Below are 22,394 nucleotides of genomic sequence, written 5' to 3'. Positions count from 1 at the left end.
CCTTTTTTAGGAAGAAGGCTCCTCAGGGGCACTGTGCACCTTCTGTAATGCTGTGTCCTCAGTGACATAAGCTCCTGCAGCTGGGCAGGCATGACAAGCAGATGTCAGTCCTTGAAACAGGAGCAGCGAGGCATAGAAGGAGGGTAGCCATTAAGTCACTGAATGGAGTGTGTGAACCAGATTTCCTAGCTCTGCCGAGCATACCCCTGGACTGTCAGAGCAGGCAGCTCTGCCACCCATATGGCTGCTCTGCCACGGTGACTGTGACTCAGTGTATCCTCAGATATCCTCTTTGAAGCAGCTACTCTGAGCCAGAGGGGAATTTTCCTTGTCTTCACTTGCTCTTAGCCATAATGTCTATATTTACCCACTGTGATCTTCATAGTTTTATTTTTTGAACACTGAATCCTGAAAGGGACTATTTTTACTTCCTGCTCTTTGATTCTGCAAAAGCTCAGATGCAAAATGCCTTCTCTAGCTACTTGCCCAATAGACTCAACTTCGTGTCCTGGTTGCTTCTCTGCCTTCCTTCTCCTGATACGCCCTTCATATTCCCTTTGCTCACACTTAGATATGTCGGTATCTGAATCCTCCAGTAGGGTATGAAATGTTATTCTTTTATGGAATGGCATAAAGTATGTCTAATATCAAGTATTAATCTATCTTAAATAAACTATCTCCATAGTATTGTGGTACGTAGCAGTGTGATCATGAAGGGGCTGTTTGAAAAGATTGGAGAGGCCCTGTTGTGAGGGATTTAGAGGAGGGGCCTTTCTAAGTGGAGTTCAGGGTTCAATTTTTAAAAGGTGGTGGGCTGTGGCTATATCTCGATGGCTCAGTGATATCATATTCAAGGTCCTGACTTTGATTCTGGATATGTGAATAATCAACAAACAAACAAACAAGTAGATGACTCTATTTGGTGACCATCTATCTGATGCACCAGTACACTTGTCAGACTTGTGAAAATGAGAATAAAATTTCAGGTATTATTGACCAAGATAAAACCCCACAAAGAAGATGAGATGAAATATTTCTGTTAGAAACTTAGGATCTCGCATTGGGTTTGAAAGTCATGCTTCCACGTTTCCATAGAAACAGAGTTAATGTCTAATAGCACACCATGCCTCTAAGTCATTGTTTCTGAATTGAGACCCCACACATCTAGAATGCAAAATGTTCCAGGTGACAGGCCATGGCTGATGTTAGAATTATGTTCCAAAATATTTACCATAATTAACCAACCATCTCAAATAATCTTATGAAGAGTTAAACTTCTCCAGTTAACATTTGGAAATATCTCCACATTTGTTTGTTTGTTGCTTTTATAAATTTCAAAGGTTTGGCATATTTCCCATGTTGGGATTCTGGCAGGACCATAATGTATAAAACAGGAGTTCAGGAGGAAGATGGATCTGAGATATATTCATCACCGCAAAGTAGGGAAGTTAATAATATTTAACTTCCATTAAGTTATTATGTACGAATGCCAGCCTACTATTAAATGAATCATCTTCCTGTAAGAACTGGAACTGCTCATTAAAATGAGGTCTAAGAGGGCTTGAGAATACTGCCTCGTACAGGATGGACTATACCAATCTTGAACTTTTTATTCATGGGGCTTGCTCAGATATGTCTTCACAGGAAATGTGCACATAGAGGCAGGAGATGAAAATCAGAATGGCAGCAAGGATAAGGAAGATGTTTCTTCAGAAGAGAGAATTCTAGAGCATTCTTCCATTGGTCTTCCCTAGAGAACTGCATGCACCCTACCAGACCCACCTCCCGAGAGAAAATCCTAAGTGTGTCTGAAGGCTGTAAGGATAATCACCATGCTGGTTGTAACAGCACTAAGTGCCATCATCATCTATAAAGCAGAAGTAGATGAAGACCTTCTAAAGAGCTAGGGCCCTGACCTGCTTTCAGCCCCAAAAATATGTTGAGTGAATGGGATGTGTGGTGAGTGGCTTCCCTGGGGGACAGTTAATGACTAGGACTGAGAGCTGTAGAAAGTTGGCTGTTTACTTCAAAAAATAACTCAGATCCATTCTCTCCATTTTTGTTTGAGGACTGTAGATACGCAGCAGAGTTGTATTTCTCTGGCAGTTTTACCTGCACTCTTACATGTCTCAGGCTACTATTCCTTTCCTTTGAAAACTTTTTTTGTTTTATTTATACTATTATTTTATGTGGATGAGTGTTTTGCCTGTGTGTGTGTGTGTGTGTGTGTGTGTGCGCGCGCGCGCGTGCGCGCGCACGCGTGTATGCCGTTTGCATGTCTGGTAGCCATAGAAGTTGAAATATGACCTCAGATTCCCTCTGTAACTGGAGTTACAGAGAGTTGTGAATCACCACGCAGATGCTGGAGCTCAAAACATGTCCTCGGCCAGTGCAGTGAAGATTCCTAATCCTTGTGCCAATTTTCCAGCCCCTTGGGCTGCTGCTGTCTCATTGAGAATGGCTTTCAGGATAATATGACTTTCATTTCTTTTAAAATTGTAGTTACTGTTATTTTTGCATCTGTGTGTGTGTGTGTGTGTGTGTGTGTGTGTGTGTGTGTGTGTGTGTGTGAAAACGCTCTCATCTGTAGAAGTCAGGTGACAGCTTAGCAAGTGGAGTTGGTTCCTTCCTTCTACGGTGCAGGATCTGAGAATTGAACTCGGGTTGTCAGGCATAGCAGCAAGTGCCTTGCCTTTCCTGAGCCATCTTACCAGCCCAAAGCTCTACGTTTTTGTATTGTATGTAGTAGTGTTTGATCATTGAAACACCAAATAATGGAAACCGTAACTGGTCTAGGAGTTACAATTTAAAAAATCTTGCTTCTTATATACATCGAGAGACCCTGGAGCACTAAATCTGTTTCCTGAACGCCTCACAAATTTCAGGAAATCTATGCTGGGCACAGCAACTCATACCTGGAGCCTCAGCATTTGGGAGACTAAGGTGGGGAGATCATAAGTTCAAGGACAATATGGACCAGATAGCAAGACCCTGGAAATCTGGGCTACCTAGTAAGTCAGAGAGAGATGGTGGGGGGAGGGAAGAGGAAGGCAGGAAGGCAGGAGGAAAAAATAATGCAAAAGAGCGTAAAGAGAGAAACCCTGACCATTCCTGGGAGATAAATTTTAATGACACCCTCTCTGTCATACTTGTCCAATAATGCATTCTATGCCAGCAGGAAACAAAGTGAAACAGAGGTGTTGGGTATATGGTTACCAGGGCTTGTGAAAGGAAAAGAGAACATTTTATAGAACTAGCCAAATTCTGCTTCAAAGATACCTAATTTCAAAGAGGATACTCACTTTACATCTTTCAGTGAATGTGGTGCAGGGTGCAAGTGTGTTCGTCAGAGGCCCGTGACCCACGCTTCCATCACTGCCGTGCTTTGGGGAGACCCAGTTCGGAGACACTTATCACCCAGCAGCTCAGAGAGGAGCTGTGAGGTGACGGCTCTGAGTCAGCTTTTCACATCCCTGATGGTGTTTGCTGTTGTGTTGTCTTTCCTAGGTTTGCTGGCATGGGAAACTTGCTCAAAGTCCTGACCCGGGAAATTGAGAATTATCCACACTTCTTCCTGGATTTTGAAAGTAAGTCCCCAGGCACTGTAGCACGATAATGGAAACTTTGCACTTGCTTCTGTAGCTTGCTCACAGGGAAATTATAGAGATTTTGTGTGAGACTCAAACCAAATCCCAATGGTATTATGCATTTCTTCCTGACATTGTTTCTAAACCATTTTCCTCCACCATTTCTTTATGATTTTTAGTAACTTAAGGAAGGTTTATTTTAATTGGTCTATGATTTTCTTTTATTTCAAAAGGATTAGCTTTGGTAGGATATACATAAATCTTATCCTGAATCTTCCCTAAGATTTGGTATATAGTACTATTCCACGTTCCAAAGAAAGATGACAAGCACATTAACTAACATGGCTTATTGTTAACTATTACTAACATGTGAGGCAAAAAGTGACCACCACCAGAAACCAGACTTATTATTTCTCATCATCACCATCTATTTTGTATATTATTTGATTGCGTAAAATTATTTGGGGATTTTTTTAATATGTTCATATACATTTTATCCAAAGGGTTATTGCCTGGGTTTTTATTGTCCACTTGGCACAACCTAGAATTCCTCTATCTATTTTTTCTTTTACTATGGATTCCAGGTCACGGGGCTAGTCTTCCTGTTTTAACACAATAGCCAGACAGCTGGGTGTGTCTTTTGTATTCACATCTACTGCCAGCTTTAACTTGTTTGAAAACCTTAATTTGTCAAGTATTTATCTATATTAAAGAAAATGGTCAGAAGAGCTTCACATATAGATTAAACTTTCTAGCAGTTTTGTTCATTAAATCCTAGAAGACCTTTCCAAGTTGTACAGGGAAAGCTCTCTGCAGGTGTTGTGTGCTGTCCCTGAAAATGTCTCTAGAACTCATAAATTCTGATAACTAAATTCTTAGTCATGTTTACTGAAATATAGTTCGCTTCTGATCTAATCCAATCCCTTCCTATTGTTATCTTTTGACTTGGTTAGGTTTAGCTTGGTTTCATTTCCACTTGGTTTGATAAAGATTTCAGCTCAACAGGTGAATTTATCTGTGATTCTTCTGAAGTCCTTGTCTATCTGTATGTATGTGTGCACACATGTGTGCATATATCATTGTTAAGGTGAGATTCATCAATATTACCCTTTAATAAGTTGTCTACAATCTTAACCACCTTTCTTTGCTACTTTAATTATCCTTTTCCATTTTTATAACATGCATCTTGCATTATTGAATTCAATGTATACAGTAGTTAAAGATAATGTTAAAGACTCCATTCACTCACAGTTTTAGAACATCTAAAATCCAGAGTAAGTCTATGTCCTTTCTTGCTGGGAAGTCCTAAATGCCACACGCATCTGCTCTAACTCCCACCTACCGTCTCAAATTCGGGGGCCACCACTGCTTGTCTAATTGTCTTGATTTTTTTGGCTTTCTACTCTGTTGAGTTTCTATAATATTGAATTACTTGTCAGGGTTAATCTTCAGAACCTTGAAAGAATACAAATAACACCTGCAAGGATTTAAAACAGTTGTTTCCAACTGCTCCTCCCTTGGGCTCAGAGGTTTGTCTTGCAAAGCCCCTCCCTCTTGCCTAGCAAGAGGCGTGGCCTGGAGAGGGCTGTGTTCCTTCCTCCCCCACCCCCCACCCCCATCCCCCACACTCCCATCCCCCTACCCCAGCTCCAGTGGTAACTACATTCTGATCTGCTCAGACAAGTGCTTTGGAAATTGTTGTACTATTTAAGAAAAGGCCCTGGGAACTACATCATATATTTGGGTAGATGGAAATTTGATGTCCATGATACAGACTCTCTCTTTACAGATATTTTTCAAGATGAGAAAAGAAGCACTGGATCTCTGTGCTTGATGGCTTTCTTTTAGGACTATAAATGTAATCTAGAAATAACATACACATTTAGAAAAATGTCCAAATTTCTGCTTCTTTTTCCATGGAGAAAATAAATTAAAACCCCTTTTGTATTCTCTGGAAGGTTAGTTTCATTTCCTTAAAGTCTAGGAGGGTGTGTAACTGAGCTGAGGTCAAACAGGGAATGGTTAGCAAGGGGATATGGGAGCGAGACTCCCTCTAGCTCTCCTCTCTGCTTTGTTGTTCCCAGATGCTCATCCCAGCAGCTTCTTTGAAGTTCCCTACCATCATCCTACTCCTCACTAGGAAAAACACGTCTTATTCCTCCACAAACTAAACACATCTCATGAAAATGCAAAACAAGGAAACAAATGAGCACTTTGTCTTTACCCTAAATATCCCCACCCTTCTATTCCTGACCTGAAACAGGGTTTCTCTGTGTAGCCTTGGCTGTCCTGGAACAGGTTCTGTAGACGAGGTTGGCCTAGAACTCAGAGATTAACCTGCCTCAGCCTCTGCCTCCTGAGTACTGTTATTAAAGGAATGCACCACCACCATCACCCTTGGCTTAAATATCGTATTTCTTATGGAGGGTTTCAAGAAAGAACAATGTTTGCTTAGTGGAAGATGACTTCAGAAAGGATTTTTTCCTTGAGTCTGTGGGTTGCAGCCCAATCAAGAAAGGGTATGTTTAATATAATATGATATCCACGTCAGCCACACACCCACAGAATGTGGAGCTGAATGAGAACTGACATGGAAAACTATAATAGACATTTAATTGAAGACAAACTAGGAGACTTTAGAAATGCATACCATGCCACCATAGGACAAACAGAAGAGACTTGAACCTGCATCTTGTTCTAGAATTGGAGGGCCATGGACAGAATATAATGCATATTGCAACAGGTGGCATTTTAATGGGCTTTAAAGAATGACAAGTTTTTCTGCAGGCACAGATGGGGTGAAGAGTTTTCCAGCAGATGGAAACAGTGTGATGAAAGGCACAGAAATTAGAATCTAAAGGATGTGTTTGAAGAACAACAAGATCCCAGTTTAGACAGAGCACCAAAAGCCTGTTGGGAAAAGAGGGGGGGTGGGAGGCTTGAATGGAAGGCTGGTTGGATTAGACATTGATGAGTACAGTTGTTAAACCAAGGCAGGAGGACCATAATTGGAGCTCACATGCAGATAGAAATGCTAAAATCCCTTCAGGAAATCGGACAACAGATGAGACCTGAATAGATGAGAACTTCAGGCCCTACACTGAAAGGGTCTTGAATGGGGACAGGTCTGGGGAAATGCTACAATAGAGATAGAAAGTATTCTACTATCTTGAGATTCCTGGGGTCAGAGCCTGAGCCCTGCTGTTTCATGACCCAGCAACTAGCCTTATGTTGAGCAGGGGGGGTTGAATACCACAAGCATATCAGGGGTAGATTATGGTCTTGTAAAAAAAAGAACACAACAGGCCAAACCTAGGCACTGGAGAGAACATCGGGAGTGCTAATGCGTCCAAGTACAGACACACAGGCATCGAGGAAGAGAACACTCTACATGGGAGATGATGGGTAAGTAAGTCAGCCATCACCAGTCACCTTGGGAAAGAGCATCTGAGACTTGTTGCTTTCTACCTAGAGGCTGGGTGGTAAAGAGTTAAGGAGTGAAGGGTGGAGAGAGGAAGACAGGCTGAGCGACATGTAGTAACAGCTTAAATGAATTTAGCACGTCTACTTCCAGTGTTGAAGATTCTTTTTGAAGTCGGTGATGGGATATAATTGAACTGGGTCAAAGAGACATAATTAAGCTGGGTCAAAACATAATACAAAATTAGATACATCTGTCCTTGGGTTCCTCAGTGGCAAAGATCTGATTTAAATTCCTGTCGACCTTTGCAGCGAGTTCTCCACTTTATGCTCATATTTTTCTTTTTTCTTTTTGATATATTCTTTATTTACATTTCAAATGATTTCCCCTTTTCTGGCTCCCCACTCCCCGAAAGTTCCATAAGCCCTCTTCCCTCCCCCTCATATTTTTCTACAGACCCTCCATATCTTTTTTCATTGTTTCTTTCATCCTTTTGCTCTCTTCTCTCTCTCTCTCTCTCTCTCTCTCTCTCTCTCTCTCTCTCTCTCTCTCTCTCTCTTTCTCTCTCTCTCTCTCTCTCTCTCTCTCTCTGCGCCTCCTCACTATGCCTCCATTTCCTCTTTGAAAGTGATGTCATGGAGAAGTCATGGAGAAGATGAATGAATGTTGTCTCAGTGAGTGACGGATTGAAGGACATTGCCCCAGAAGTATTCCTGAAACCCTATGGCCATTGCTGAGTCGGAGCCTCCACAATGGCCCCTAAGGTTGGCAACAGCCAACCACATAAGACATGAGCCTTCCACATAAGTGGTTGCAGTAACTCCCAGACTGCAGTGATTAGAAACATCTTATGAGCCCTCTTTTTATAGAGGTAGCTAAGCTTCACACCAAAAACCTGACTCAGTGGTCTAGTCTGTAAGGATCTGTTCCCAATGCTTCTGATACTCAGCCAGCTTAGTAACCATCTTTAATGCATCCAGTCAGCCACCATTGTGTCTGATACCAGGGGAGCGTCAGCAAGCAAGCTTTTAAGTTGTGAGGGATTTTCTCCAGAACAGTAGAAGTTCAAGTAGTTTAGCAAGGCATAGTGGTTACATAACTGTGACCTTAGAACTCAGGAATTAGAAGGAATATTGTAAGTTTGAGGCAAGTTGAGACTTTATACAGTAGGTTTAGAGACAGTCTAAGTGACAAAGTAACACTCTGTCTCAAACACACAAACACACACACATACAAAACAACAACCACACATAGAATAATAATTAATATTAATATTAATAAACAACTATCTTAAACTATTCAAAAGCAACTCACTTGAAGGAAGTTTTTGTCTATCCATATACAATTTGATCTATCAAGTAAGATTGCTCTGAGATCTGACCAGACATTTTTTTCAATGAAGATAAGAATCCATGGGAAAGAAATATTTAGTATTATTAACTAGGAAAGAAATCCAAGGTAGAACTACCATGAGAGAACACCCACTAGGTGGGTGTCATTCAAAATGGAGATGATGAAAGTCCTGATGAGATTACGAAGAAATTGGAATCCTCAGGCAAGTCGGGAAGCAAACTGGCAGTTCTGCTTTGAAAGAGATCCTGAAGTGCCCCAAGGTTAAGGTTCCAGTTGCCGTATGGTTGGACTGATGCCATATATGCCCAATAAAATTAAAACGTACTCATAAACTTGTATTTGAGATGTGACATGTGACAGTACCCATAACAGCTCAAAATAAAACCTAAGTGCTCATGAACCAATGAATAGGCAAATAAAGTATGGTATCCACTCAACAAAGTATGAGTAATCGGTAAGAGATGCCAGTTACTGAAGCAAGCTATACTATAGACAGACCAGCTGTTCTGGTGCTGTCTTGTAGACGGTTGTTCCCTGCCTCGCCGATTCCGCTCCATTTCTCCCGTGGTGGCTCCTATAGAAACTGTGCTTTGGCTGTGCCTCAGGGGCCACATGCCTTGGCTCCCGTGATCCCACAGAATGCTCCCATGGATGGCCGCTGCTTTGCACTGTCATAGGGCGCAGAGAGTGGGAGTATTTAAAACCTGAGCTTTCCATCGTGCCTTCAGGTAGACCCAGGGCACCACCACTAGGGTCTCTTCTTATGTTTTACAACCTGCTCTCATTTTTTTCTTGTCATCATTGTTCATTGCACCATGCTGGCGAGATGATAGCAATTTCCATTGTGCCATGAACTCCTAGGATTTCTTGGCTTCCAGGCCAGTGTCTGCACATGGTTTAAACATGTGGACATTTCCATTATTTGCTTGTTACCTACATTTGTGGACTCGTCCTTTTCTTGCCTCCCCTCTGCTAAACCTGAAAGCGCCCATTCCTCCTATTGTCTACAATAGTTGTCTTACTTTTAAGATTAGATGTCAATTGACATACAGCCTCAACTTTTATAATAAAAAAAATCACAAAGGCTTGGCTTGTATACTATGTGATTTGTTCTCTTCATTAGAAAGAAAGCAATATTCTTTGTGACTTTTATTTGTTTCTATAGCAGTATGAAAACTTGTTATAGCACTATGGATTTCTACACAACAAAATTAGCATTAATTTTGTGTCCTTGAATATATAGTTAGCACAGTGAGGTTTCCTTGATTTCCTAAAACTGAAAATTTAACAGGCTTTATGACTAACCAAGGTTAGAGTTGATTCACACATAGATTTAATTATTTTTAATTTTTTTGGTATTTGCTGTTCTACCACGAGTTCTAACCAGATTTTTAATTGTACAATACACTGTTTTTAATAGCCCAATCCTTGAAGCCTACATCTAAAACAGACCCATTTTGCATAACGAGCTGCAACTCTGCTAATTAGCAGCTGTGGCGCCCACCTCACCAGTGCCCCTGATGCTATTCTATACTCTGCATCTATCAGTTGACAGTTTTATGTACTTCTATGTGAGATCACACAGTGTGGGTGTGCATCTCTCTGTAACTAGCTTACTTCAACAAATATAACATCTTCAAGGTTCTTCCATATTTTTGTGTATTTCAGGATCTTTATTAAAGCTGAACATCGCTATTCTTATATTATGCAACCTTTTCATTCTCTGTTCATTCTAAGTGGAAGCACAAAGCTGTCTTATAGTTTTTAAGATCCAATTTTTCAAGTGATCTTGAAAGGTACTCTGGGTACTAAGAATGGTGTAACTGACTGAAGATCTTGCAGTCTGGTTGGAAAGGCAGACACAGAAGCTGCCATATGTGATGTGTTGGTTCAGGCATTGTGTGACACACTGTCAGCAACTGGACAATGTAGGCTTCTGCTGCTGCTGTATGTTGACCTCATCACTAGTGTCTACTTTCTTGAGGTGAAGATTTATAGAAAATCAAGTCTTAGACTATTGTCTCATCCTGTGTCTGCCATCTTGTTGAGCATGAAGTATAATTTCAGTAGTTTTGATGGACACTAGTTGAGTGGTTGTATGCAAGGAATTCTCCCAATTTTAAGGAAGCTACTGCTATAATGGTGACATTGGGGACAATGTCTTGCTTGTTAGGGAAAAAGAGACCTGCAAAGATAAGGTGTGTCATATTAGTATGAGAGTATTAGAAGAACTTGATCCCTTCTTGATGTCAGTTTTTATTTCATTGGGAAAATCAGATCTGAGCAGAAGAGAGACAATAGCACAGGAATTAGGTACATCTCAGAGATCAAATACTGTACTAGCGAGAAGAACATATTCTAAATTAGGCTAAGGAAATGCTCTTTAGTAGAGAGTAGCTAAATACAAAGGTGGAGCCGGAGAAAAGGTTCTGAAGTAAAGAGCACACACTGTTCTCTCAGAAGACCCATGTTCAATTGCTTGTACCAACACTGGGTGGCTCATAACCACATGCAATTCCTCTCTAGAGGAACCAGTGCCTCTGGCCTCCAAGAGCACATGCACACAAGTACACATATCCCCCTCTCCCCAACCTACACACACCTTTGCAACTAAAAATTAAAGATAAATCTTTAAAAATGTTCTTATGAGACAAATTCATGTCTCATATATTAATCCATGAATAATAGTGGCGTGTAGTAAGTGTTTACTAAGGAAATTATGAAAATCATCCCATAACCGTACTGACAAAAGGCTTCAGTCTCCTCTTTGTGGGAACAATGGTTTGTATCCAGTTAGTCTGTCATCTGGGATCCCTTTGAGGACTTGGGTTCACTTCTTGTCACAACTGATCTCTCCTTTCACCTGTCATCTGCCAAGTTTGCATCTACTAAAGTGGTTCAGAGGAGGCTGGAGAATCTGGAAGAGGGGATTTTTTTTTTTTTTTTTTTTTTGATGAGATGACCAAATGTCTTTTACTTGGCCAAGGAGAAAAAAAAAAGAAAACTGAGTAAACCTGCGAAGCAGTTTATAGATCCAACAGAAGTCCTCAAGAACTCTAACAGGGCCTGGAGAAATGGTTTTCTGGGTAAAGTATTTGCCATGCAAGTGTGACAACCTGAATTTGAATCCTCCAAACTCATGTCAGGCTGCATGTGGTAATCCATGCCGGCGACCCCAGTGTTCCTCACCTGGAGATGGAAAGGAAAGACACAGGAATCCCTGGAAGCTCACAGGCTGGCAAGCTCGTGCACACAATGGAAACAAGAGACTCTGTCTCAGGCAAGGTGCAAATAAGAACTGTCACTGATGTTGTCCTCTGGCCTCTGTGCATATGTGCCTATGTCTACACACAGACATGTACACACATACATTCTTACATATACACAGAGATTTTTTTTAATTGCATAGTATTCTAGCACTCCAACTTTCTAAGACCTTTAACCTTGTCTAAATTTCCCCTACATCCCTTCAGGTAGGAGATAGGCAGGACTATTATTAACTTCCTTTCCTAGACCCAAGATCTAATCTGGAGCTTAGAGAGGGTTAGCTGGCTCGCCCTGAGGGCAGTATTCACTGAGTGTTAAGTTGGCATAGGATCTCAAAACAACCTTAGAGTACCACCTCCACGTAGGGATCCTAGCTTGGCAAAATAGACAACCCTTCATCCACCTTCACCCACCCAGCCCTGTTCAGTCCCTGGGGTGATTGTTCCATGGGAAGATCTTTGGGCTCTGGTGCGTGATGACTAATGTCCTGTCCAAACAAATGTGTCAGCCTCGTCCCACTTACATTTTCCAATGGACTTTCTGCAATTTCATGCTGCTTCCGTAAACAATATCTTGCTATAGGTTATTACCATTAGGCATGCCCAAAGTTAACACCAGGTAATTATTTATGCCTCTTAGTTTATTCAGAAGTCAGGAGGAGTTATTAGAGTAACGAAGTGGGTGGGAAGAGGGGCTGCAGATTTAATTTATGGCTTTGGGAAAATCCTTTCTGCTGTTCCCCGCTCCAGTGTTTACCCAGCAGTGATCGGGGCACAGAGATAGTCATACATCCTCATGATGAAATGCCAGGGCTGCCTTCAAGACCAAAGACATCCCATAAATTGTGTCTTCTCCTCAGATTATTTTAGGTTAATTTGCGTCTCTGTCAGATTGTCCTTACAGGCCTAAGTAGGCTATGGGGAAAAGGGGTGCTTGTCCCTGCTGCCTTTGAAGACAGGATGGGTCCTTGGCTGATTTATAGAGATAAGGTCTTTTGCTTTGACAGCCTCTCTCTAGTTTGATGCCTGCTGCTGTTCCCTGTGGTAGCTTTACTGAAAATCTCTCTGACAAACAAAGGCAACTGCTTCCTTCCCCCATTAGCACAGAGGAATGCCAAGCATTCTGCTTTGAACAAAGTATCAGAGTCCTCCCAGGGATACCTTCCACCTAGCCTCTAGGGTCACCCAAAACACTGGCAGTTAACGTGCATCAGCACTAGCAATTATAGCCAAAGGAGGAGAGGTCAGTATGTTCCCTTTCTGCGAACAAAATTAATATCCTGCATCTTAACTGATCAAAAGATAGTTTATCTATTAAAAATTGTAGACACATGGAATTAAGTGAGTTCTTGACAAAAAAAAACAAAAAACAAAAAAAACGTGGGTATGGAAGGTTGTGATGCATATGATGTGTTTCCACACTTTCCACAGCAGCGAGTACAAAATGAGCCTTAAATCATCGCCTCAATAATGGCTAGGATACAGGTGTTCCGGGCCTCCTAGGAGTATGGGTTTCTGAAATTGCCTGTGTAAATCACAAGGACTTTTACAGCTCCATTGTCAGACAGGATGAGCACTCACTTCATGTAGCCGTTCTTCTCAGCTCACTAAAATAATTGAAGATGATTAGACGTTTAGAATGTGAGTCTTAGAAGAAGCATCACACAACACACACACACACACAAAAAAAATTCACCGGCTGCAGTTGGAAATAAGGGCCCAATGCCGTCATGAGTAGTGGTGTGAATGTGTATGTGTATATGTGAATGTGTAGATGCATGTGTGTTTGTGTATATGTGAATATACATATATATGTGTGTGTATATGTAAATGTGTGTATATCTGTTATGTACATGTACATGAACGTGATAAATGTGTGTGTGTGTGTTTTCATAAAAAGTCAAGCTTCATATTAAAAATAGAAAAGCAAAGAGCATGGTTCAGAGTTGCTATTCATTAGCAAGTGCTCTCAAGGTTGCCAGAGGATTAAACCCAGTAAACATTTCCACCACTAATTCACCGGGGTCCTTTTTAAGATGTCATTGCTCGACATCTAAAAATTCAATAAACTCTTAAAATCTGGTCAATGGTTGAGTCTGAAAATGGAGAGTGCCGGAAGAGTATCCAAATCCTCCCACAGAGCTGTCCCAGAAAGCAAGGAGGGGCAGTCACAGGACTGTGAGAGTAGACCTTTGGCTGCTTTTCATTCTCCCAGACAGAACGGATGCCCCAGTAGCGGGCCAGCCACACTGAGCCACTGAGCACCGGCAGAGGTAAGCACAGGGGTGAAGGGGAGAGGCAGTTTGGTCCCAGGTAAATATGGATGTCTTCGTGGCAGACAAGGAACAGTGTACAAGTTCTTTGGCAGATCTGGGCGTGGGGATGGGGGCCTTCCTTCCATTGCTTCCTAGCACCCACATTTCACCGCCTGGCACATTTCCCTACAGAATCGCTGTTTTCCCACACACTTATTGAGTATCCTCATTAGATATGATATCATTAGGGTACTGAGGATAAGTGTGTAAACCCTGAATCCAGAGCTCAAAACTCAAAGACAAACAGCCAACCATCCCCACACTGGGTTGGGGGTGTGGCTCAGTTGGTAGAGGACTTGCCTAACATTCCTGACCCTGGTTTCCATCCCCAGAATTACCAGGTATGTGGCGCAAAGTGTGATCCTAACACTTGGGAAACAGAAGTAGGATGATCGTAAATTCAAGACAATCATTAGAAAGATATATATGAAGGAGTCAGGGTTACTTTTGGATGAAAGATTCAGCAGGATGATGAGGCTTAAAGGGGGTAATATAGGGGGTTAGGTGAGTGTGGCTAGGCAGCGTGGGGGAAGGTGTCCAGGCGGGCCCTTGCCTGGGCACCTCTGCCCCTGAGGGACCACACACACACAGACATGGTATAGAATAGAGTTTATTCAGAATAGGGGATGGGAGTTAGTGGTAGAGAGAGAGAGAGGGAGAGAGAGAGAGAGAGAGAGAGAGAGAGAGAGAGAGAGAGAGTGGAGGCCGGCCATGACCACATGGAGGGGGGAGAAGAGCCCCAGGGGCAGAGAGGTGAGAGACTATGGGAGAGCAGAGAGCAAAGAGAGAGAGAAGGGGCAAGTAGCCCCTCTTATAGTGGGCCAGATCTCTGGGGCGGGGCATACCTGGCTATTGCCAGGTAGGTGTGGGGTGGAGCTTAGACAAAACCCCAACAATATAGATAAGAGATGATGTCACTATATATGTCTCTCTGTCTACACACACACACACACACACACACACACATAAGGTGAGTTCAAGAGTAGCCTGAAACATTTGAACTGTCTCAAAAAAAGTCATCTCACAACATATGAAAAGTATACACAAATCATTCTTTCAACTCTCGATCAGCACATGTTCTTGAGCATGTATTGTGTATCAACCATGCATGGAAATATGCAACCAACTAAAAGAAATATGGTCAGAGTCTTATTTATAGTGGGTAAAATTCTCATTAATTCTATCTGATCTTTTTAAAACTGTGGAATAGAAGTTGGAAGAATCATGGGATTCCATAAGGATTTGGGACAATGTTAACTGTCACTTGGCGTTACACCGCCCCTCCCCCACTTACACAATGAGCTAGACATTAAGAGAGACACATGCAGCATGCCAGTATAGTCGTACCCCTTTTTAGGTGACAATATTGTCTTGATGAAGTTTGGACACACCTGAGGTTAGAGTTCTCTCAGCTGCCATTCTGCACCAGAGAAGCTGGCCCCACCAGTGATTTGAATCCCTTGAAAATAGTCCTTGTTCCAGCCCTGAAGGCATGAGGGCCTGAGGGCCCTAACTGTTGCCTGTGGGGAGGGAAACAGGGAAGGTGGAAGAAATCATGTATCCCATGAGACTAACAAATTATGGCAGGAATTGTGCCGACACCTTTAAGCCCTGGTGAATGGGAATGAGAGACTGAGTTTCTGCACCCAGGCCCCTAAACAGGACTATGCAAACATTCCTAATGGGACTCCAGGACTACTGCCAAAGGGACGGGTTTCCCAGAGAAGGGGACTGGGAACTGAAGGTCCATGTTTACACATCCTTGAGTTCCAAGAGAGCAGCTCTGTCAGGTAGAAGGGCCTCACCCAGCAGCCCAAACCCACCTCCTGTGGCATAGAAAGGATACCACCCCACCCCACCCCGCCCCCAAGCCACTCAAGCAAATACTTTGTGGTCACAAGAATGTTCATGTCAGTTTGCATAAGAAAGTGTCACTTCACCTGATGTGGAGACGACAGGAGCTGGCTGTCTCCAGCCGCTGGACCACTTGGAGGCCACTCTGTAGGATGTTTATTTTGAAAGCACTTAAGAAATTCCTCTATTTTCTACAAAGTGGTGTGAAAGCTTTCTCCTTTTGTGTTCAGCGATGAACAACAGGATGCTTTGGGGGTTTTACCTGTTCTCTATCAGAGCCCATCTAGTCTTAATTCTGTTTAATATGAGACTCTTCCTTGGTGCCTTGTTATGATGGGCCCATGTGATGGGAGATTCGACACACCTTCTCTCGCCTTTAAAGGCAACCTTCTTCTACAAACAGTTGTGTAATTCTGTTGAATTATCTGAACCTCAGAATCTTGAACACAGCCTCTATTTTTGCTTGTCCCTTCTCTAAATCTGTCATCTGGAGGTTTTTTTGTTTTGTTTTTGGGGGTTTGTTTGTTTGTTTGTTTTTGGGTTTTTTTAACGTTATATATACACAGTGTGTTCCTGAGTTTGAATAAGTGTTTCTTGATATTTTTCTCTGTTTTGTTTTTCTATTTTTCATTGTTTTAATTTCTTATATATGACTGCGTGTATGTTTCTGTACCATGCGTGTGCCTGGCACCCAAGGAAACCAAAGAGAGAGCATCAGATCTGTTGGAACTGGAGTTACAGATGACAATTAGCCACTGTGTGGGTGCTGGGAATCAAACCCGGAACCTCTGGAGGAAGAGCCTGTGCTCTTAACCACTGAGCCATCTCTCCACCAGAGTGGTTCATTTTTATTTGCTCTGTAGGGGGTTTGGCTTGGTTTGGTTTGGTTTAATTATTTTTCTTATGTTTTCCTCCCTGCTCCTATTGCAGTGTGGAAACTTCCTGGCGTTCTCTCTGCAGTGGCAGGCTTCCTAGCTCATGGATGTGCAGGCTCCCTGTTTATGGAATCCCTCTTGCTTTGAGGAAACCTTGGGGAAGCAAGAAGGGACGACATATGAAGTGATTCCAATTTTGGGAAACATCAGACCTGTTAATAGTTGTTACCCAGCGTTTGTGAGACACAAAGGGTTCAGGGAGACAGGAGAAATTGGGTGTTTGCCCCATGGTGTCCTGGGACAGCCTCGGACCTCTCGCAACACCTCTTCCCCTCCTAGCCCAGCTGCATTTCTTGCAGCCACCAGGCCCTTGGCCACCCTGTTCCCTTCCTGTGGTTGTACTCCTTCCATCCGTCACCTCAGCCGCCCTTCTAGACACCTGCCTTCCCCAGTTCCTTCCCAGCGGCACAGATAATTTCCTAACGTGCATCAACCTAGTGCCTCCTCATTCCCTAAGTAACATTGTTTTGTTTCCAGAAAACTCCCCCCTCCCCCAGGGTCCAGAAATCCTGTGAGGGTTTATAATTTTCTGTCTTATTTTCAGGTGTGGCTGCTCTTTTTAATTTGTCAGCTTCACACATGTATACATAATACACACAGTGTATTATTATGATCATACCACCCCCATTATCCTTCCTTAGTCCCCTCCCACTGCCGTTGTTAACCCTTTTTTTTTTCCAACAAGCCCCCTCTTAGTATATGGATGTTCTTTTCCTTTTGTTGATTTCCATGGAAACCACCAATTTATCTGTCTTTGGCAGGACCTGTTGAATAAACTCGGCCAAAATTCAAGTCGCTGCGGGTATCATTCCTCATGAGCTTGACTGCAGCTTTTCTAGGCTTCTCTGGCCTCAACTCACCCCAGGTGCTCAGTCGGCTCACACACTCAGCTAGGGCTGTCTTTACCATCAGCCGCCTTATAAATCTGTCCCTGATGCCCAGGAGTCCTGCTAGTGACAGGTGCACCTCACACGTTTGGAGCATCTGCCCTTTGTATTGTGGAAAGATGAAATAAAACAGAGGTTAGCTCAGAGGAGTGTCGGGCTTCATTCAACGCTGTCCTTGTCACCCTGTCAGTGAGATCTGCTAACAGCATCCTGTGTCTCAGGGTTTAAATACCTGGAAAACAGTTCCATGACCTGATGTCTCTCCCTCTCTCCCTAAGCAGTGACGTCATTTTACAGAAACTGGCCGGACTCGTAGCAATTCTGAGGGCAGTGAGAGCCATGTTTCTTCACTGTTGGCCTCTTCCTACAGCCTCCTTGAAATGCTTCTGGGGGTAGGAACCTGCAGGAGCTCCAGAGATGCCAGAGTGGGAACTGGCTGTCGAGCTTAGACAGCACTTTGTGGCTATCGGATTGTGGCTGTCTTTGCTTATGTGACCCTAAACACATCACACACTCCTGTGGGTCACACAGTCAAGACCAAAGATTAGCAGAACAGGCTTTTTGACAGCGAACACCATAGGTGTCTTTGCTGAGAAACTCTTGTGCACACATCCTATCTACTCCCATAGACTTCAGACAAGCCCCTCCCACTCTCATGGATTTTCTTTTCTGAGAGTATTTCCTTGAACTGATGACTACTCAAGAGACTCTAAGCATTTCTTGGGTCTTATATGGGATGTATAACTATATCGGGATTTCTTGGTGTGTTCTGGAATGATATGTTGCTGCCATGCCATCGAGGGTTAATTACCCAAGATGATGACAATGACGATAATGATGATGAAATTCATTTATTTTGGAGACAATGTACCATGATATACATGTGGGTCGGCAGTGGGTTCTCCTCCTCCACTCTGCGGTGACCGGAAGTTGAACTCAGGTCATTAGGCTTGGCTACAGGTCTTTTACCTGATGAGTCATCATACCAGTTCCAAATTATGTAAGCTTTAAGATTGATTTGTATATAAAAAGAAGTAGGTAAATATATAAAAATAATATATGCAACATAAATGTATAAATGTGTACATACAGAATATAAATGTATATAAATATATAAAATAAATGAAATATTAATAAAAGGGTTTCCTATTTTTAAATCTATACTCAAGTCTGCAGGTTTTCAGTGATGGAAATATCCTGCACTTTTTCCTGTTAAAATGCATACACTACACAGTGTTTTGGTTTTACAAGCTCTGGACAGCTATGGAGCTGCATGGTGTGGGGGAGGGGATTCACACCTTTATCAGAACAACTGTTCTCTACACTTAAAAATGTCTAGGGTGGTACATTTTATATTATGTGTTTTGACCACAATGAGAGAGTGATAATTTTAAGGAAGAGGAAACACAATGAAAAGGTCATTATAAAGAAGTTGGCTCTGAAGGGCCAATGCACCAATGAAGGGGGCTTAAAAAGAGAGAATGGGGTTGAAGGGAGTGTGGCACAATGGTGTGGGGGAAGGGGGATGCCCAAGCAGGCCCCTGCCCAAGCACCTCTTCCCCCTGAGGAACCACACCCACACAGGCCTGGTATAGAATATAGTTTATTCAGGGCAGAGAATGGGAGTTAGAGAGGCAGAGAGAGAGAGAGAGAGAGAGAATAGAGAAGTGGAGGCCGGCCATGACCACGTGGAGAGAGGGGGAGAGGAGGAGAGCCCAAGAGGCAGAGAGGTGAGAGTGGGATGAGAGAGAGAGAGGAGGGGCAATAGCCCCTTTTATAGTGGGCCAGGTCTATGGGGCTGGGCATACCTGGCTGTGGCCAGGTGTGGGGTGGAGCTTAGACAGAATACTAACAGGCTCCCCAAACATTTACTCCTCCTGTTACCCAATGTGCACACAGGTGTACAGAAATGCATTTTGCATAAGTCAACTAATAAATGGACACTTAAGATGATCTGATCATACTAGTTCTGATGTGTATGGAAGGATTGTTGAGTACTCTGAACCAAGTCCTGTCCAGAAGTTGTATTCATTTTCCATTCCTAACAGTTTGTAATATTACAGAGTGACTTCCAAAGCTGCAGGAAGAACTGAAAGCAATGATTGTTTACAGCCTTTGAGAGCTGTTTGTAAACAGCAGTCTATGCCTCACTTGGTTTCTTTGTCTCTTAGATGCCCAGCCTACAGAAGGAGAGCGAGAGATATGGAACCAGATCAGTGCCGTCCTCCAGGATTCTGAGAGCATCCTCACAGACTTACAGGCTTACAAAGGTGCAGGACCAGAGATTCGAGATGTAAGTCAATGATAATATTGAATTGACTAAACTCTTCGAGGAGAAGGGAAGACCTTACACACACACACATACACACTCGCGCGCGCGCACATACACACACACACACACACACACACACACACACACACGGTGGGGGAGGGAAATGCACATGTGAGATGATTAAGTAATAGCCTTAGTACTTCCTAGAGTGCAAAGGAGAATAATATGGGATTCGTGTTTAACCAGCAGTAATAGATTGCTTCCTGTAAGGACAATATTGACACAAAGCCCATGAATCTCTGAGTCATGAGATCTAGGATAACATGTACAATCGAAACGTTGTGATTCCAATAGTGTCACATGTGGTATGGCAACCAGAAACAAACTGCTTTAAGGAGAGTATCTCGTTCTTGTCTTCTGAGGTTAAAAAATAATAAATAAGTTAAATAAATAAGTTAAAATAATAGTCAAAAGATAAAATAATACCCAAGTCCAAAGGAATGCTGAGTGTGACAAATAGTCTTCTTCAAGGACAAGCACACCAGTTGGTTAGGAGTGGCAGTGTATGGACTGAGCAAGTTGTGTTTATATATTTAGGAACACACATATATATGGGAATTTTCCTGCCTCTGCCACCATCCCAATGAGAACATACGGCTGTCAGGATGCTACTGAGAGAAAGTCTATTAAGATGTGGCTTGCCTACTTCAGAGTTACCTTCTTTATAGACGTCACTATGGACTGGCAAGAACAGAATGTGTATCACAGAACAAGCACAACAGCTACAGCCTCTACTCATAATGAGCAGGCTTTACATGAATCAGGTGCTAATGGAGAGAGCAAAGTCCCTTCTTCTTCCAATATATTTTTACCCAAGAGCACAACAAAGTAAGATAAGACAAGATCTACCTGGGAACCATTAGCGTTATGCTCAAGTGTTGAAACTGCCTTCAGAAATGGGCTCTTTGGGTTTCCAGATAATCACTATCAACCGAGGTGGTTCTAATTCTCAAAGCACACCAGGGATTACATCTTTTAAACTAAAATCATTTAGGGTACTTTAACATGGGCTTATTGTTCTTCTTAAAGAGAAAACTCACCACCCACACCCTTTTTTCCTGTAGGCAATTCAAAATCCCAATGACATTCAACTTCAGGAGAAGGCTTGGAATGCAGTCTGTCCTCTGGTGGTGAGGCTGAAGAGGTTTTACGAATTTTCCATCCGTCTTGGTGAGTGTATACTTATAGTTTTCATGGTCCACTTGGGACTTTTTTCTTTGCCATTTGAGAATATAGAGTGAACAGCTCTACATGTCAGACAATGTCCCAGTCATGCACTGCTGTTGTTTCTTAGGAGACAATTCACGAACAATTTCTATCATTCCCGTTTCATTGAATCTACCGCATGCTTTCTCTGGAAGTGCCTGGCCTCTTGACACTTTGTCACTGTGTTCACCTGCTCTTCAAAGCCTACTGATCTCATTTCCTAAAGATCTATTTCTGTTATACATGTGTATGTAGGCCTGTGTGCCTTTTAGGGGCATCATTTGCATAGAAGAACTTTCAGAGACCAGAAGAGGTCTCTCTGATCTCATGAGTACCTCCAGTTTCAAGGGTGCCAGATCCCTTGAAACTGGAGGTACTCAAGGTTGTGAACCGCCGTGAGGGTTCTGGGGACCAAACCCTGGTCCTCTGTAAGAGCACTAAATGGCTCCTAACTGCTGAGTCATCACTCCAGCCCTGATCTCAGTTCTTAATAAAACCCAAATTGGAGGGTAGAATTTATCTGATGCCACAATTTCCTCAACCCCCTCCACAAAACTTAATTAGCTTAATATAAAAATGTAAGGAAATAAGTCTAGCATTTTTACTTTAGCTTTAAAAACAAGTAAAGATGTAAATAGGATGGCTACAGAAGCTGGGGTGGAGTCAAATGAGGTCGACAAACTGGTTGTGTGCCAAGAGCAGTATGGTGTGATCGCTGCCAGTACTTGGGGTTTTATTTGTTCATATAAATTATCTAGAATGGAAAGGGTAGTCATCAACTTCTGTTTTAATTTACGAGGAAAACCAAAGTTAAGATCATGACCATGATATTGAGAAGATTCAATGCTAAGACCAGCTAAGGGTGTGAGGCAAACAGATTTCACAAGCAAAGAAGGTTGCCTCCGGATCTTAGGTAGAAGAGAATTCAAATCCTCTCTTTCCTCGGTGTGCATCTGGAGGTAGTGAGCTGAAATTCCAAGGAACTGGATTCTACCTCAACAGACAGAGAAAGCTGCATCCATCAAAGCAGGCTATGGTACCTGGTTGCCTCTGAAGATGGTGTGTTCCCATTGTTGGGATGCCCAACGAGGTCTTGAGATAGTCCCTGTAAGGATGCTAAAGACATATGAGGACTACATAAAAGCAGTAATGTCAAGTTTTTCTATAGCATGCTAGACAGCAGATTTATTTATCTCGTCAGCTGTCCTGACTTTACTAGATTTTACATCATAGTACCA

The 22,394-nt window shown here is 42.5% G+C and overlaps 1 protein-coding gene across 3 annotated transcripts in view; it reads left to right on the top strand.

The window, feature by feature from the left end:
- Cyria (CYFIP related Rac1 interactor A) overlaps nucleotides 1-22,394 on the top strand; it is a 107,548-nt gene that overhangs the window by 70,681 nt on the left and 14,473 nt on the right. For all 3 annotated transcript variants that reach the window (XM_052186097.1, XM_052186099.1, XM_052186098.1), the window contains 3 exons: nucleotides 3,508-3,587; nucleotides 19,790-19,911; nucleotides 21,015-21,120. In XM_052186097.1, the coding sequence (XP_052042057.1) occupies nucleotides 3,518-3,587; nucleotides 19,790-19,911; nucleotides 21,015-21,120 (298 nt within the window). In that variant the 5' untranslated portion in view covers nucleotides 3,508-3,517. The remainder of the gene's footprint in view (nucleotides 1-3,507; nucleotides 3,588-19,789; nucleotides 19,912-21,014; nucleotides 21,121-22,394) is intronic.

The sequence above is a fragment of the Apodemus sylvaticus genome, chromosome 6 (genome assembly GCF_947179515.1).
Source record: "Apodemus sylvaticus chromosome 6, mApoSyl1.1, whole genome shotgun sequence".
Taxonomy (NCBI): Eukaryota; Metazoa; Chordata; class Mammalia; order Rodentia; family Muridae; genus Apodemus; species Apodemus sylvaticus.
This window is presented reverse-complemented; position numbering and strand designations above follow the sequence as displayed.